Raw genomic sequence first — 16,722 nt, 5'->3', positions numbered from 1 at the left:
ATTGTTCTTTTAGTCTTGATCATCCCTCAAGTATAAAGGAAGGTCAAATAAGAGAGGTCAACCTGCCTTTCCTTTGCCTTGTGGAGCAAAATGTATTACAAGCAGAAAACTGGGAGTTACTCCATCAGTCTTAAGTTATTTGCCTTATTCTCGGCTCTTCTAGTTTGCTTACCAGGAGGGTTTCACTCTTGGTGTCCACTGTCTGGGACACGTCAGGCTCTGCCATCCTTCAGAGCCGCTCTGTTCTTCCCAGGGTAACTCCAGGCTGAGTGATTCCCAAGGCCAAGGAGGAAGAGACGTTCTCTGCAGTCACGCACAAAGCTGTTAACGTGCCGCTGTCCCTGACAGAGCAAACTCTGGCAGGGGTCATCTCTCTTTCCGAGCGCTGAGTGCCAGCACAGGCAGGGTGCGTCGCTCTTTCTGAGTGCTGGGTGCCAGCACAGGCAGGGTGCATCGCTCTCTGAGCGCTGGGTGCCAGCACAGGCAGGGTGCATCGCTCTCTGAGCGCTGGGTGCCAGCACAGGCAGGGTGCGTCGCTCTTTCCAAGCGCTGGGTGCCAGCACAGGCAGGGTGCGTCGCTCTTTCCGAGCGCTGGGTGCCAGCACAGGCAGGGTGCATCGCTCTTTCCGAGCGCTGGGTGCCAGCACAGGGAGGGTGCATCGCTCTTTCCGAGCGCTGGGTGCCAGCACAGGCAGGGTGCATCGCTCTTTCCGAACGGTGGGTGCCAGCACAGGCAGGGTGCATCGCTCTTGCATGGTTTGCCCTCCCCAAGTGCTGGGCAGCAGCCGAGGTCCGCAGGCCATGCTGGAGAGCGTTTTGCTGGTGACTCAGCATCTTGGAAAAGAAATTGCAAACCTTGGCTGCATTTTTTCCAGGTCATTATTCCAAACTGTGATTGCTGCACTGAGCATTGATTCTGTAACCTCCGCTCCGAGCCTTTGCTTTGGCGTCCGAGGTGCTGACGTAACCAGAACCCTTTCATTTTTGAAGTACTGTGACCTAATCTGGCTGCTACAGGGTATTTTTCAGGGAAGTATTTATCCAGAAAAGTGACACAACCCCCCAGTAAACTTCTGACAAAGGAACCCCTGACTCTTGGAGTGGCAGGAGACTGGCAGAGCTGCTGATGAGCAAACATCTGCACTTTCGATCTGCTTTGGTAACCAAAGTCTGCGTTTCCCCGTGTTTATGGTGACCCACATCCTTCCCAATGTAAGGAGTGGGCACTGAGCAGCCGGGCTTTTCAATCCAGTGGTTTGGCTGTGTCTGGAGAGCTCGGCAGATGAATCGTAGAATCATGGGATGGTTTGGGTTGGAAGGGACCTCGGAGCGCATCCTACCAGACCAGGCTGATAAGGCCCCATCCAGCCTGGCCTTGAAGGCCTCCATGGAGGGGACATCCACAACCTCCACACAAGCAGAGTTCGGGCCGGGGCTGCCTCTGCTGCTCAGCAGGCGCAGAAGGAGGGAGACCAGGATGAGAGGCAGCTTCGGGCACCTCTCGAGTGTGTCCAGTCCACTGTGGCGAGCGCGCCAGCTGCTCTTAGGTGATAGTGTTTGCTGCTGTGAGGTAGTGAGGATCGTACGGCTGCGCGAGTAGATGCCGACAGGTTGTAAATGGGCAGAGTGCCGAGTTGAGCATTATTTATTCCTATGCCTTTCACCCGGAGTTGTTCTAGTTCCAGCTTTAGACTCGTCGTACGAAATGTGAACCGGTTGTTTGGTAGCTCGTCTCAGTGTGTTGTGCTCGTGTCGCCCCGGCTGAGCGAGGCTGGGGTCGGTTTATCTCCGTTCTGTCTGATTAGCTCCGTGCCCCGCTCCGGTCTCTGTGCAGCGCAGCCTCCTGGGTCCATCTCCAGGCAGGAGCAGGAGTGCCCCGGGAGGATCTGCGCTGCCTCCCTGCCTGCCAAAGACCCACCTTCTCTGTGGAAACAACTGGTGAGGAATCCCTGTTCCCCAGGGGCGATTCCGGAGCTTGGACCTAACCATAAACACTGACTCGTTTGTCTACGTCTGTCTAAAGAGCTGTCGTGGTTAGTCTGGATAACTGACCTGTGTAATAAAGCGATGTTTGCCGGAGTGTTCTTTGTACGATGGGTGCGTGCTCGTGCTTTGTCTCATCACCTCGCCTGTGGGATCAGCCACTGAGCGGGATTCGATCTCCCCTCTGGGAGAAGGGCTGGCAAATGTAAGGGATCCTGGGCATTAAAGCAGTGGATGCTCCAAGCCCTTGGTCCGCTGCTGTAATTCGGAATTTGCCTCTCCCATTACATTTCCAGCGTGGTCTTCCTGCTCTGAGCTGGGCTTGGGCCGCACGTGATGCAGTGAGTGTCTGGGCGGTCTCAGCCCTTCCCTTACAGACCAGCATGTGGTGTTGCATCGCTGCAGTCTTGCCTGGATTTAAGGATCTGTTTGGGATCATCTCTCAGGGAAGACCTCAAAAGCAGCAGAGGAAAAGACTGCTGATAAACCCCACAACATCTGGGGTGGCGTCAAGTGATGGACATGAGAGGAGCAGCAGTCTCCCACCTCTGCAAACATCTGTCGGGGATCGGGGACCTGGAACAAGATCTGGTCCTCGTGTGGGAGTGCCCTGATCCCTGCAGGAAAATCATGGACCATCTCCCAGTGCTGTCACTCCGTGGTGGACCCAGCACAGGAGCTGGTAAGCTGACCCTGCGGGTGTTCCTCTGGATGCAGGTCCTTCGGAGTGCCTCACGCTCTGTGCCAGTGGAGTCTGTCCTGCCTTGAGGTGGGTTTTCCCCACAAAATTGTGCTCAAATTGGGAAAAAAAACTCAAACCAATAATCAAAGGGAACCTGTTGCTGTTTCTGCCTGCTCCTCTGGAGCCTGCGCTGGTGTGCGAGGTGAGAGGCTGAAGCCGGCTCTGAAGATGAGGTAGGATAAGGGAAGAGGGAAGATCTCCAGTGGGAGGAAAAAAAACATGGGAAAACCAGTTGGAACTCCAATGGCTTTGCTTTGTGAGGTGGCAGAGCCACTGGGCAGCTCCAGTTCCACCCGGGGCCGCAGTGGGATGGGGAGGGAGGAGGCTCGTGTCCCCTTCCCTTCAGCCTGAAGCCTTGCATGATCCAAGGATTTGGTTCTCGGGTGATGGCTTGTGGACCCCAAATGGCTTTGAGGAGGAGAGCGGCACCCAGGAGCCAAATCCTTGGATCCCTGTCTGGAAGCCTGTGTTAGGGATGCAGGAATTCGGCTCCCGGGCGATGATGTGCAGATCCCAGGAGCCAAACCCTCGGATCTCTGCCTGGAAGCCTGCGTTAGGGAGAGGCGGGGATCCAAGGATTTGGCTCCCGGGTGATGATCATGGATTCCGGGTGGATTTAGGGAGGGGAGCAGCATCCTTTGGGAGGCAAAGGAGGGGATGCGGTCCAGATGGGAAAGGTGGTCCGGGGGGGGGTGTAGGGGGAGGGTCGAAATCCCGGTGTGGGAGGGAGGCGGTGCCGGGGGAGGAGCAGAGGGCGGCGATCCCCGTCCCGGGCAGCGCGGGGGGCGCTCAGCGCCGGCGGCACCGCGAGATGCGGCCGCTTCTGCCCGAGGAGCGGTGAGTGCGGCGGGTCCGGGGGGGGGGGGGGGGGGGCTGGCAGCGCCCCCGCTGGGGCTGGAGAGGGTCTTTTTTACGGCCACGTCCCTTGGGAAGCTGCCAACCCGCCGAGCTGCGCGCTGAGACCCCTTCTGCCCCCTTGAAGCCCCCCTAAAGCCTCCGGACCCCCCAGACCCTGCCCTGGCTCCTGCTCGCCACCCCCGGAGCCGGGAATTCCTCTGCCTGCGTCCCCCCGGGGCACTGGATGATCCCAGAGATCTTTTCCAGCCTTAATGATGCCATAAATCCGTGACTGCGGTCCAGGAGCGCCCGCGGGCAGCGGAGCGGAGCCCATTGCATCCTTCCGTCAGCCCCGGGTGGGAGAAACCGGGGCGAAAGGCTTTCCCGGCCGATCCTGACGGCTCCCGGGGGGCAGAGAGGTGAGGGGGTGCTTCTCCTCTGCTGCTTTGCCAGGAGGTTTGGGATGGGTTGGAGCAAAACCTGGGAAAGCGCGTCCCAGCCTGGAGGGTGCTGAGACCGCCCAGCTCATCGCAGCGGTGAGCAGGATCCCAGCCGGAGCTCCAAAGGGAAGGAAGCAAAGCCTGGCAGCCGATCCCGAAGCATCCCAGCCTGAGCCCATGGGATCCAGGGGCACAAACCTCCTGCACTGGATCATCCCAGCCTGAGCCCATGGGATCCAGGAGCACAAACCTCCCTCCTGCACTGGATCATCCCAGCCTGAGCCCATGGGATCCAGGGGCACAAACCTCCTGCACTGGATCATCCCAACCTGAGCCCATGGGATCCAGGGGCACAAACCTGGAGTGTCCCCACTCTTCCACACGGAGCCCCAAACCTTATTGTGGGGGTTGTTCCCTGCCCGGGTAAACCAGCGATGGGCGTTGGGATGGATCCATGCTCTTGGTGGTGGCAGAGCCGGCGTTTCCCGTGCTGAGCCTCGTGGAGGTGCAGAATGGTGCAGAGTCGTCTTCGGGTGCAAATCGGGGGGACTGGCGCAGTCGGGGTGCGGGTCTGGTGTCAGGATGGGGAGGGCCATGGGTGAGCGAGTTCGGGGTGAAGGGGGGTCAAAGCCTGAATCTTTGCATTTCATCAAAGGTTTGGTTGCATTTTTCATGTTTTTGACGATCAGACTCGATCCAGGTTTTCCGCTGCGTGGATCGAGGCCAGACAGGGCTTTCCCTGAGAAGGATGGAAAAGCCTCGCTCGGCCCCGGGATGGATGCGTGCCAGCAGCAGGGGCTGGGCTGGAAGAGAGGAAGGGAATTGCAGGAGGGAAAAGAGTTCAGCCTGGCTTGGGGGGATCGGTGTTGGGGTGAGAAGGGAAGGAGGAACGCAGAGATCGCTGCTGCACTTTATAACTCAGATTGTGAAGTTTTGGGCCCGCGGGGCGCTGGAGGATGTCTGCACAGCCGTACCCGGGGGCTCTGAGAGCAGGGAGAGCGGCTCCATCCCCTCCGAATCCCTCGGGTTTGATTTTCCCGGCAGGGATTGGAAAGGCAGGCGGGGGTGACAACAGAGCGTCTCGGTGAAGGCTCACAGGGAAGAGCGTTGTTAATAGAAAATGCAATAAACCCCTTCCCCGAGCACCTTCGTTTGCTCGCTAATATTGTTTTGCAAATAGGAAAATCCTCTCCGAGCGAATTCCTCGTCCGGGCACCGCGGCAGCTCCTGGCTCTCTGGGTGATGCCATAGAAATCTGATTAGAGTTTATTAGAAAAGAATGGTTTTGGGGGGGGGGGGAAACCTGTCAAAGAGATGGAAAAGTGGAAATTCCCTCCAATTTCAAAAAGAAATTGGAAGGTTTTTGGAAGGGCTGTTTGCCCTCCTGCAGGGAAAGTGGTTCTGGAAAAGTTCTGTGCTTTCATATTAACAAAAGCCATCGGGAAACAGAAAGAAACGGAGCCTCGGGATCAGGTGCGGTGGTTTTCAGGGCATCAGAAGAGGCTGTTTTGGGTAGATCTCCATCACGTGGCACTGTTGAGATATCCGGGTGGATTTCCAGCCCTAAACAGCAATGTGAACCTTAAGCCGAGCTCAGACCGTACGTGACACGAGTTTAGCACGTTCTCAGCCGGGTTCTCACTGTTTATCCGCTGCACACACAGGTTTCTCCCTGTGGAAGGAGTTTGAGGGCCCCTCCCAGCCCTTTCCTGGCCAGTTTGGCTTCGGGACTCAGTTCCATTGGGAAGAACCCCCCGTCTGGCTGTCATCCCAAGCGGAGCGGCGTGGCCCCTGCAGACGATGCTCCCCCAACAGCGTGGCTGCTCTTTGACGCTCTAATGTGCTGCAATTCCCACCTCTGCCGGTTAAAGCCCAGGCTGGGTGGTTTGGGGGGTCCATCCCCCCCCGGTGCCGGAGCAGCCAAGGGGAGCTGGGAGCTGGTGTCCGTCGCTGGTTGGCCGCCCCTCGGAGGCACAGACAGGTTCTCCTCCCGCAGGGGGAGGCGGTTGGGGCTGTGGAGAGTTGGGGGGCTCTGACGGCGATGGGGGGCACGTGAAGTGTGGGGCTGAAGGTGCACCCCTGGGCTTGGGGGTCAGGGTCTGTGGGATCGCTCCAGCGTTCCCTGCTCCGTCATCTCTCAGATTCTAGGGAGCAAGGGGTTTGCTGGCCCAGTTGGTGTTGGATTTTGCTTTCTGGGTGGTTTTGGGGGGATCCCACTCCTTTTTCATAGCGGGAAATACCCGAGTTGGCCAAATCCCCCTTGGCATCGCAGGATGCCTTCTCTGGGATCCCACGGACCAGCAGCCTCCTCTTGCTTAGGATGGATCTCACGTAGGACTCACCTGGGAAAACCCCGTTGGGGAGGAAGGCAGTGGGGCTTTCCCGCTGCAGGAATCGATTCCGGGGTCACGGCATCCCCCAAACCCTGCAGCAGCCCTGAACTCGGGCTGCTCCGCTCGCACGTGGAAAAGAGGTTGGAAAAGCAGCAGAGGGCTTAAAGAGCTCCTGGAGGGGAAGCATCCGTGCCCAGAGCGATTGGAAACGTCGCCCATTAAACGCTCCGGAGATGAACGATGCGGCTTTGCGGCTCCCCTTTCGCTCCTCTGCGAGGGGATGAGGCGCTTTAGAAGCGCCCCTTTGCGCTGCTCCTGGAAGAGGAGCGGAGGCCACTGAGCATCCCCGCGAAACCACCCCAAAACAGTGGCTGCTCAGTTCTCTCCCTTTCTCCTAACTCCCCATCTCGCGCGTTGCAGGCTGCCCGGCGAGCGGGGAGCGTTGGCCATGGACAACGGCCATGGGAGCCGATACCGCTCGGGCCGTGAGTATGATGGAGCCTCCGAGGGAAGGGATTGGGGGGCAGAGCTGGGCAGGGTTGGGGGGACAGAGCTGGGCAGGGTTTGGGGGAGCAGAGCTGGGCAGGGGTTGGGGGGACAGAGCTGGGCAGGGTTTGGGGAGCAGAGCTGGGCAGGGTTTGGGGGGACAGAGCTGGGCAGGGGTTGGGGGGCAGAGCTGGGCAGGGTTTGGGGGGCAGAGCTGGGCAGGGGTTGGGGGAGCAGAGCTGGGCAGGGTTTGCCCACTCCGCTGCTCTGGGAGGGTTTCCCAGTCCTCGCTGCTCCCTGCCGGAGCACTCCATGTGCACACCCATGGGGTTTGGGTTCCGAATGCAAGTGTTGAACCCTTAAACCCGACCCCGGTTTCCAACACCACCTGTTCTGCCCCAGAAACGGTCAGGCGTGGGGGGAGGCGGGTGTGCAGCACAGCTGGGGTTTGTCCCCGGGGTTGTGCAGGGCCAGTGAAGGGTTATTTTGCCCCAGTTTGCAGCAGGAGCGGCTGAACTGCCTGGTGCTGAGCTGTACCGCGCACCCCGGTGCGTGGGAGCGCCCTAGAAAGCTGCAGCGCTTCGCAGCATCCTCAGCCGGGGATGCGGGGATAAATCACAGCCCCAAAGGGGTTTGGGTTGGGGTGGAGGAAGCAGGACTTGGCTCCTGCCCCGAGGCTTTAACCCACTGACCCTCTGGAGGGGTCACAGTTCGGTGTCCTGGGCACGAATCGGTCCCTTCTCTCCCTCCCGGAGGTTTGGGGAGCAGAGGGCTGTCCCTCCGCTCGGATGCCGTGTGGGAAGAAGCCTTCCTTGGGCTTCTTCTGCTCTGGAGCCGCTGCTGAAGGAGGGAGCGCCGAGTGTGACGCGGGAGGGCTCCCCAGCACCGCTCTGCAATGAGAAATCCTTGGTTTTCCCCTTTTTTCGGTGTCGGCTGAGCGGTGGGTGCTGGTCCGTCGCTGCTGTGATGGAGGCTGGTGCAATGCAGCAGCGCTGCTCAGCGCTCCGGCGCTGCAGCCGCACGCCAGGCTTCCTCCTCCCGGCATCGCAGGGCGCTTTTTCCCTATTCCCAAAAGCTTTCCGCTTGGATTTTGGTTTACTTCCTCCCCGCCCCCGACCCCTTCCCGGATTTTCCAGGCAGCAGGAAGGGTTCATGGATGGGGAGAGAGATGCAGATGTGCACTGAGCACATCTGGAAGCGGAATGTGTCCGTAGGTGGTGATGGGACCCCGGGACTCACCGATTTTCCTCGCTCGCTGGGGAGAGGGGCTGCGATTCCTGTGTTCCCACCTCCCCAAGCGAGGACTGGGATGCTTTTGGCTCGCAAAGCCGCTGCCTGAGCACGTCTGCCCGGGTGCAACGCCGTGGGTTATCCCCACCGTGGCCGATCCCGTAGCTCAGAGCCGGGTTTCTGGTGCGGAAGGAGCTAAGGATGAGGTCATGGCCGGCTGACGGTGCCTCTTCTCCCCCAGCCCTCGCCACGAGCCCACCTCGCTGGGAGATCGGCATCTACGCCGCCGGTGCCCTGGCGCTGCTGGGGATCGCGGCCGTCAACCTCTGGAAGCTCTGGCGCTCCGGCAGCTACCCGGCACCGTCCCCCTTCCCCAACTACGACTACCGGTACCTGGAGCAGAAGTACGGGGCGGCGTACGCGGACTCCAAACACAAGGTAAAAAGGGGGGGGGGGGATGTTGGGGGTTCACTTCTGTCTCTGGGGGGAAAGGGTGGCAAGTTTGGAAAAGGGTGGGAAGTTTGGAAAAGGGTGGAAAAGGACATGGAGCTGTTGGAGCGAGGGCAGAGGAGGCCACGGAGATGATCCGAGGGCTGAGCAGCTCCTGTCCGAGGCCAGGCTGGGAGAGTTGGGGCTGTTCATCCTGGAGAAGAGAAGGCTGTGGGGAGACCTCAGAGCAGCTTCCAGGGCTGAAAGGGGCTCCGGGAAAGCTGGGGAGGGGCTCTGGATCAGGGAGGGCAGGGATGGGATGAGGGGAACGGTTTGGAGCTGAAAGAGGGGAGACTGAGATGAGATCTGAGGCAGAACTGTTTTGCTGTTCAGGTGGGGAGGCCCTGGCCCAGGGTGCCCAGAGCAGTGGTGGCTGCCCCATCCCTGGAGGGGTTCAAGGCCAGGTTGGATGGGGCTTGGAGCCCCTGATCCAGTGGGAGGTGTCCCTGCCCATGGCAGGGGTGGGACTGGATGGGCTTGGAGGTCCCTTCCAGCCCAAACCACTCCAGGATGCCATGAAAAGCCGTGGGCGAGGAGCTGGTGCCGCGGGAGCAGCTCTGGGGGCTGCAGTAGGCGCAGGGTTCGCTGCAGCAGCAGCTCGAGGCCGCGCGGGAGCTGTGCAGCGTCCAGACGGGCGCTGGTGCATCCCAGCTGGCCCCGCCGCCGTTTGCAGGGACGGAATCACATCGCCTGGTTTCTCCTTTCCCTGTTGGCAGCGAGCGATGGCCCCGGGCTCGCAGAGGCCGCTGGATAGGAGCTGCCCCAGCCGCAAGGGCAGCCTGCGGGCGGACGACACCTTCGAGAGCATCAACGAGCTGGGGAGCCTGGAGCTGATGAGCAGAGACCTGGGCCTGGCCGCCTACGGCCCCTTGAAGAAATCCATCTCGGCCGACTCCCTCAGCTCCATCTCCTCCATCGGGAACAACTTTGGGCAGGACTTCACGGTGGGGCAGGTGGAGGTCTCCATGGAGTATGACGCGAAGGCGGCCACCTTGCACGTGACGCTGCTGCAGGGTAAGGACCTGCTGGAGAAGGAGGACGCCCGCTTCGAGTCCTGCTTCATGCGCATCAGCCTGCTCCCCGCCGAGCAGATCGTCGGCATCTCCCGGGTGAGCCGCTCGCCCCGAGCCCCGTGCTCGCAGCCTGCGCCTCTGGGTCGTGACGTCCCTTGGCCGAGGTCCCCGGGCCACCTCTGGGAGGTGGGATGGCGATGGGCTCTGCAGAGCTGGGAGGTCCAGATGCGTTGGGTGCATTTTGCTCGGGTGATTTCCACCATTCTGCGGTGCAGAGGGGTCCCAGGTGGGTTTGTGCAGGGACTTCTCTCTCTTGACTGGGATGGGTGATGCTTTCTTTGTCTCTGAGCAAGTTTTCCTGCCAGACCTTCCCTGCTCGGGGGCTGCTGCAGGACACGGAGGGGGCAGGATTTGGGGAGAGGGGGTGTTTTGCTGCCGGCGTCGGCTGCGTCCCCACACACACGGTTCACCCAAATGGAGCCCGAGCACAGCGCCCGCAGCCACCTCTTCTGTCTGCAGCGGCCGCATCCTTCCCCTCCCTGCGCAGGACGCGGCGGTTGGGGAGCCGGGCAGCTGGTGCTGAGCCAGGGGTGGTTTGGGGTGAAACCTCCCTTTTTAGGTGCCTCAAATGCCACTCTCGCAAAGCAGGAACCTCGTATTTTACAGAGCTCAGGGTCAGTTTGATTTGATCAGGATATTCCAGCAAGGAACGGAAGGCTTCATCCTGCCAAAGCAACCCTTTGGGCTGGAGGAGCCGTTCCAGAGAGCACGAAACCACCGCCTTCAAATATTCCACAGCGCCCTTTTAGGAGCATTTTCCTACCCAGCCTTCAGGCTCTTTATTGATGCCCCGGAGAGATTCATTATTTAGCTCCGTTATTTATAATTCACCAGCGCTGTTTGCCGCCTTCTGCTGCCCCGAGACGAGTCGTGCAGACCCGCCCGGTTCTGTGCCCCGAGTGCTTCACGGGAATGGGTTTAAACAGCAGCAGCCGCTTCTGTTCCTTCCATCCCAACACCCCAAAGACAACAGCGGCCGCAGGAAGAGGTGTCGGCGCTGTAACACAGACCAATAGTTGCAAATCTACTCTTCCCCCTTGGGAACCTTCATCCAGGGCAGGGGGTTGGGACTGGATGATCTTTAAGGTCATTAAGGTCCCTTCCAATCCAAATCGTGGATTCTATGATTCCATCCCCCGGAGACTCCAGGGATCAGTGTTAGAAGTTGGAAGAGCGTGGGATTGCCGTGCTAGGAAGGAGGTGATGGAAAATCCCACCTTCATCCTGGGGATGGAGCAAGTCTGGAAGCAGTCAAGCGTGAGAAGGTCCATGGGATGAGAGGAACCATCTCCGTGCTGTGGCTGTTGGGATGCTGCAGCCCAAGGAGTTCCCTGGGACCCCTTTTCCCTTCAGATGAGGAGCTGCTTGCTCTGCTTGTGCATCCAAGGCTGTGGCTTCCCATCCCGTGGGAGCACGGGGCCTCCTTTAGGGCCTTGGGTGCTGAAACAGGGCAGTGAACCCCAGTCTCCAGCGCCGTTCCCTCCGCCAGCGCCCCGGGAGCAGGCAGTGGCCGGTGCCCTGCAGGATGGGGCCCCGCGCGCCGCTGCCGCCTTGCTCCAAGTGACGATGTGACAGGGACGGTGTCCGGCAAAAAGCATCGCGTTTGGGACATTTGGGGCTCGTGGAGCCCATTGGCTCAGGCTCAGACCAGGGCTGGTGGCTGCACCCCCTCGATAAATCCTGTGGTGCCCAAGTCAGCCACACACCTGAGCCGCCGGGATGCCCGGCTCCTGCATCCGAGAGCACCGTTAACCTTAGTTTTTAATTAGAATTCATGGGTGACGGAGGTAACAGTCCGTTTTTCACTCCAATTGCTGAGTGGATGCCGTGCTCCGGTGGGAAATAACTGTCCCCACCGAGGCTGGGACCCAAAGCTCCTCTGGGCAGGGGATGCGCCGCCCTCTCTGCTCCGCGCGGCTCCCATGGGAGAACCGCACTCGGATGTGGCCCCAAACCACCCCCCCTTCCCCGTGGCAGATCCAGCGGAGCGCCTACGCTGTGGCCTTCGACGAGCGCTTCTCCATCCCGCTGGACCCGGCAGCGCTGGACGAGAACAGCCTGCGCTTCTCCGTCTTCGGCATCGATGAGGACGAGAGGAACGTCAGCACCGGCGTGGCCGAGCTCAAGCTCTCCGACCTGGACCTGGCTGTGCGCCCCTTCAACGCTTGGCTCTACCTGCAGGACATGAACAAGGCGAGTGGGGGGCTCATTGGGGGGTTCTCCCCGGGGCTGGGATCGGGGGGTGACGGCGTGTTGTGTCCCGCAGGCTGTGGACACGGTGGGTGAGATCCTGCTCTCCCTGAGCTACCTGCCCACGGCCGAGCGCCTGACGGTGGTGGTGGTCAAAGCCAAGAACCTCGTGTGGACCAACGGCAAAGTGACCGCAGGTTGGGGCTGGGGGGCTTGGTGGGTGCGGGGGGCTCCTGGTCTTCTGCGGGCTGGAGGTGGGCTTCATCCTGGTTTATCCTACACAGATATTTAGAATCATGGAATTATTAAGGTTGGAAAAGCCCCCTCAGCTCAGTCCGTTTAACCGTCAGCACAACCCCACCGTGCCTGCTAAACCATGTCCCAAAGTGCCGCATCTACACAGTCCTCACCCATGGATGGGGACTCCACCGCTGCCCTGGGCAGCCTCTGCCAGGGCTTCACCACGGTCAGTAATGAAACGTTCCCTGATATCTAAACCTGCCCTGGTGCAACTTGAGGCCGTTTGCTCGTCCCATCGCCTGTTCCTTGGGAGATCAGCACCCACCTCACCACAACCTCTTTCTGGGAGCTGTGGAGGGGTTTATTGGGGCAGCTCCCATTGAGGTCAGACCCACCAGGAAGGTCCTCCAGACATGGTTTCTCTGTATCGCAGGGGAAATGCATGCCTGACCCTGGGTTTTTCCTCTCTCCCACCCCAACCAGATCCCTTCGTCAAGGTGTACCTGCTGCAGGACGGGAGGAAGATCAGCAAGAAGAAGACAGCGGTGAAGAGGGATGACACCAACCCCGTGTTCAACGAGGCCATGATTTTCTCGGTGCCGGCCATCGTGCTCCAGGTCTGTCCTGGCTCCGGGGGTCCCAAATCCCTGCGCTAGTGCGGGCCCTGGGGGAGCCGTGGGTGGGATGGGGGGATGAGTGCATGGGGCAGGGGGTTTTGGGATGGGTGGGTGTCCATGGGAATGCGTGGGTTGGGTGATTCCGAGGGAAGCATAGAGGGACGTTTGCGTGCCCAGGTCTGGTTGGGGAGGGACGGGAGCTGCGGATCCACAGGGACGGTGTCAATGCAGCCACCGCTCTATGCTGGACCCCTGCGATGCCCTTGTGCTTCCCGCAGGACCTGTCCCTACGGGTGACGGTGGCCGAGTGCGGCGAGGATGGCCACGCCGACAACACGGGCCACGTCCTCATCGGCCCAGCAGCCAGTGGCATGGGCATCACGCACTGGAACCAGATGCTGGCCACGCTGAGGAAGCCCGTCTCCATGTGGCACCCGCTCCGGAGAAACTAAGCTGCTGGCGGGGGCGTCCCCAGGGTCCCGCGCCCCGGCACAGGCAGAGAGGGGCTCGGCTGTGCGCTCGCCAAGCACCGTGACGGCAGCCGGGCAGGGGCCGAGCAAGACTTTGCCGCACTGAGAAGGCAGCGCTGCCGGCGTGGCCGGAGCTGCCAACACACTTGGAGGCTGGAGCGGATCCTCGACTGCGTCTCTGCCCACCCGGGGGAACGGGCCTGCTGGGAAAGGAGCCCTCCCTTCCAATGGACCCAAACTGCTGCCCGGCTGCCAGCCGGGCTCCTGAGCATCCCGTGTGCTCCTTGGAGCACCTCGGAATCCGTGGTGCCCCCAAACGAGGACCCAGGGCTCCAGGGAGAAGGGGGTTCTATGGAGGGCAGGTTTTGGTCGAAGGGGGTGGGAATGGCTCGGGGGCTGATAAAGTGCTGGCACGGTGTGGTTTCTCTCGGCACGTGTGGTTTTCCTGCTGGGATTCAGAAGGTTTTAGTGCACTGAAATGGAACAAGGGCGAAGTAGCAGCAGGAGAGGCGATTGTTCTCATATTTGGGTTTTAACCCACCTTTTTCAAGCAGAGCAAATCCCTGCCCATGGCTTCACTGCTGCAGAGCGGGATCTGGACCGGACAAGTCGTTTTCCAGTCATCTCCTAAAGGTCCAACTGTGATTGGGATCAGCTTTTTCCACCCCAGCCCCTTTGCCTGTCTAAACTCACCCTCAGGGCACAGCAAATTCCTGCCCTTTTAACCCAAATCTCATGACCAGGCGTTTTTTTTTTTACAGCCTCTGGTCTCTGAGTCACCCTTTGACTCGCTCATCCCAAGTTTTAGCCTAAATTTGGGTGCAGAGTGAACATCTTTGCGCTGTGACCGGAGCCAGAGACCAGACACCCCCGATTTCATTGTTTTTAAGCCCAACTCCTGTTTCTGTTTCAGGAGGAAGGAAGGGATAAATCCATTTGGATTCTGACCACCCATGCAAGGGCCAGCCCTGGGTGAGGTTTGGGTTTTTGGGAGCCGATGGCCCCTCTGTTTTCTGGAGGGTGATGGTGGAGGGCTCTGGGGGCTGTGCGGGTGGGCAGCGGCTGCACCGGGGACACTGCCCTCACTCGCACTGCAGCCTCGGCTTTCCCCTGTCCGTGGAACCCCGGTGGAGGAGAGCCAGGCAGGGAAACATGGGGGTGCAGAGATCCAGAGCTGAAGGGTGGGCAGGGATGGGTCTGCTTCAATGATGTGAGCAGGAAAAAAAGGATCAAAAAACCCTTTATCTCTGCTGACAAGCACTGTGGCCTGAGTGGAAGCGACCTTCCTGTTGGCTCTGCCTGCCCTCGCACTGGGACGAGGCCGCGAGGCCGCGTCCTCCTCCTTCGCAGCCCTCGCAGGCGCCGCTCTGGCTCTTGGCCCCCAATACGCCCGGCACAGATTCTCACGCCTCTCCCTCCAGGAGGACCCGTGTCCCATCTGCTGCCACGGGAACCGGTGCCATCGCTCCACAGGCTGACGCATGGCTCGGAATCACTGAGTGGATGGGGCAGGGGCTGGGGAGGACAGAGAGAGGCTTTGGAGAAGAGGATCAGCAGGTGGCAAACAAAGGGGGAGATGGACTGGGTTTGGAACAGGATCAGGGAATGGGTCCAGCAGGGACAGACGATGCTGAGTACACTGAATGACCCTGAAGAACCTGCCTTCCCGCTGTGGGCTTTCCCAGTGGACATCGGCCTCCAAGGAGCTTTGCAGGAAGGGCCTGACAGGGAGAAACTCCTTTCCCCGGCAGGTCTGGGAAGGACACAGTGCCCAGCGAGGAGGGAGAGCCCTCGCCAGCAGTGCTGGGAGGGATGCGAGTGGAGGCAGGGGCTGGCAGCTCGCCTGGAGCAGCCGGCTGGGCGTTTCAGAGCAGTGAGGTAAGGAGTGGAGGCCTCTCCATCCCCACGCAGCCCCGGAGCAGGGCTAAGCCCTGCAGGGGCCACATCCTGCAGCAGGGCTGAGCCTCTCTGTGCGGCAGGGAGGGGTGCAGCCCAGCTCTGCTCCACAGGGGCCACCTGGAGCGCTGGGTCTTGCTGGCTGCTGTGTGGACACCCCAGACCACTCTGAATCCAAGCCGCGCTCCGATGGTTGGGGCACTGGGGCAAGGGAGCCAGAGGTGTCTGTCTTCTCAGCTCTCCTCCCTGGAGGTGAGGGTCATTGGGGTTTTCTGTTCCACCCATGTTCCTGCTCTCATTTACCTTTTAGCATAGCAGGGAAAAAGGTCACAGTGAGAGCTGATGGCTTTAGCGGCTTTAATTCCCATCCCTACCAGCACCCTCCGGCCTCTCCACGTGCACCAGTGCTTTGTCAATAAGGGGAACTGGACAAAGCCAGCCACTCGCCTTCCTCTGTCTCCGCTCTGCGGTTTGGGGAAGCCCAGTGACTCTGTATTTGGGCACACTGGCTCCAAGCTGTCTGCCACCAAAACCGAATGCTCACGTTTTCCTCGGTTCGGCTCAGCACCGTAGTTTTAATGAGCAGCATCTTTGGTGTCGGGACTTAGACCCGTGACTTCAAGGTCAAAAAGTAGCATTTGGGCTCCTCATTTCTCTCTGTCTTTCTTTTTGCTCTTCCTTTGGCTGGTCAGCTCGCTGAGCTTCTTGTCCAGGCGCCGTTGGAGATGCGCTCTTGTGGCTGGGTCCAGGGATTTGTCTTTGGAGCCGCTCCCAGGATAGAGAACCCCCTCCCTGCTAATCCTCTGCCGTGCGTGGGCCTTGGCCTTCTCCCCGCAGCCATGAACCTGCGGAGAGAATGGACACTGGTGGCAGGGGGAGACAGGGCAGCCATCGCCCACATGGGAACTGAGCCTGGAATTCCTCTTCCCCCTGCTTCCCATTCCGCTAAAACCATCTCCCATTTATTTACAGCCCCTCTAACAGAAAACAGTATGTAAAGGCAATGTTTCTCCTCCTGCAATCTGCATGGCAGGTCAATCGATTTCTGGATGTCTTTTGGTTCCTTCCAGAACCTGAAGCATCTGGGGGGAGCTCACACTCCTGATGGGAACTGCAGGATCTCTTCCGGATCCCGCATGAGAGCTAGGAATGAAACAGAGACTTGGGGACAAAGGAGTGAGAGCGGGGAAGTGACTTGGGGAATCAGAGATCTTTTTAGCCATGATCTGCTGCTTCAGTGTAATCAATCTGCCTCCTGGAATTAAAAAGCTTTGTTAATGCTCATTCCGTGCAGGCAAACCTTTTCCAAACTCAGTCTGCGCTGAAGCCTAGGTCATGTTTAAGGTGTGTTAAGTTCAACCCCACCCAGAGTCATCTCCTTCAGGCCTAAATTAGAGAGCCTAAAAGTTTCCTCCTTCTATTGGTCCATCCTGGAGTCATTTGCTGTTCTCGGGAACACAAGCTGATCTGACGATCCCAGACCGTTCTCCGAGTGCTCAGACAAACCCTCCTGTCCCGACTCGTGCTGCCGGATGGGGTTGTCAAGGGCTGGGACCTGCCTGGCCTGCAGCTCCCAGACAGGACTGGCATTCCCGAGCCTCCTGCCTGAGCGAATCCAGCAGTACCTGATGGACACTCAGACCAGCTTTACAACAGGCACCAACTCCTGCACCAGTACGTGCCGCAGCACAGGCTG

At 59.8% G+C, this 16,722-nt stretch overlaps 2 protein-coding genes across 3 annotated transcripts in view; one reads left to right on the top strand and one right to left on the bottom strand.

The window, feature by feature from the left end:
• Window positions 1-3,457: 3,457 nt before the first annotated feature.
• SYT12 (synaptotagmin 12) lies at window positions 3,458-13,475 on the top strand. 2 transcript variants are annotated; one of them, XM_054066787.1, is made up of 8 exons: window positions 3,458-3,562; window positions 6,756-6,820; window positions 8,293-8,489; window positions 9,257-9,649; window positions 11,591-11,806; window positions 11,880-12,000; window positions 12,527-12,660; window positions 12,939-13,475. In XM_054066787.1, exons 1-8 carry the CDS (start codon window positions 3,537-3,539, stop codon window positions 13,110-13,112), a joined length of 1,326 nt encoding a protein of 441 aa, XP_053922762.1. In that variant the 5' UTR covers window positions 3,458-3,536; the 3' UTR covers window positions 13,113-13,475. The 2 variants fall into 2 exon arrangements, with proteins under 2 accessions (XP_053922762.1, XP_053922763.1); XM_054066788.1 differs by lacking the exons at window positions 3,458-3,562; window positions 6,756-6,820 and adding an exon at window positions 7,409-7,761 and having other exon boundaries at window positions 12,939-13,471.
• A 1,916-nt stretch (window positions 13,476-15,391) lies between these two features.
• The window catches only part of IGHMBP2 (immunoglobulin mu DNA binding protein 2), a 32,106-nt gene continuing 30,775 nt past the window's right edge, over window positions 15,392-16,722 (bottom strand). The window contains exon 15 of the mRNA XM_054066786.1: window positions 15,392-15,871. Coding sequence (XP_053922761.1) covers window positions 15,674-15,871 — 198 coding nt within the window. The 3' untranslated portion in view covers window positions 15,392-15,673. The remainder of the gene's footprint in view (window positions 15,872-16,722) is intronic.

This window comes from Cuculus canorus, chromosome 5 (assembly GCF_017976375.1).
Source record: "Cuculus canorus isolate bCucCan1 chromosome 5, bCucCan1.pri, whole genome shotgun sequence".
NCBI lineage: Eukaryota > Metazoa > Chordata > Aves > Cuculiformes > Cuculidae > Cuculus > Cuculus canorus.
This window is presented reverse-complemented; position numbering and strand designations above follow the sequence as displayed.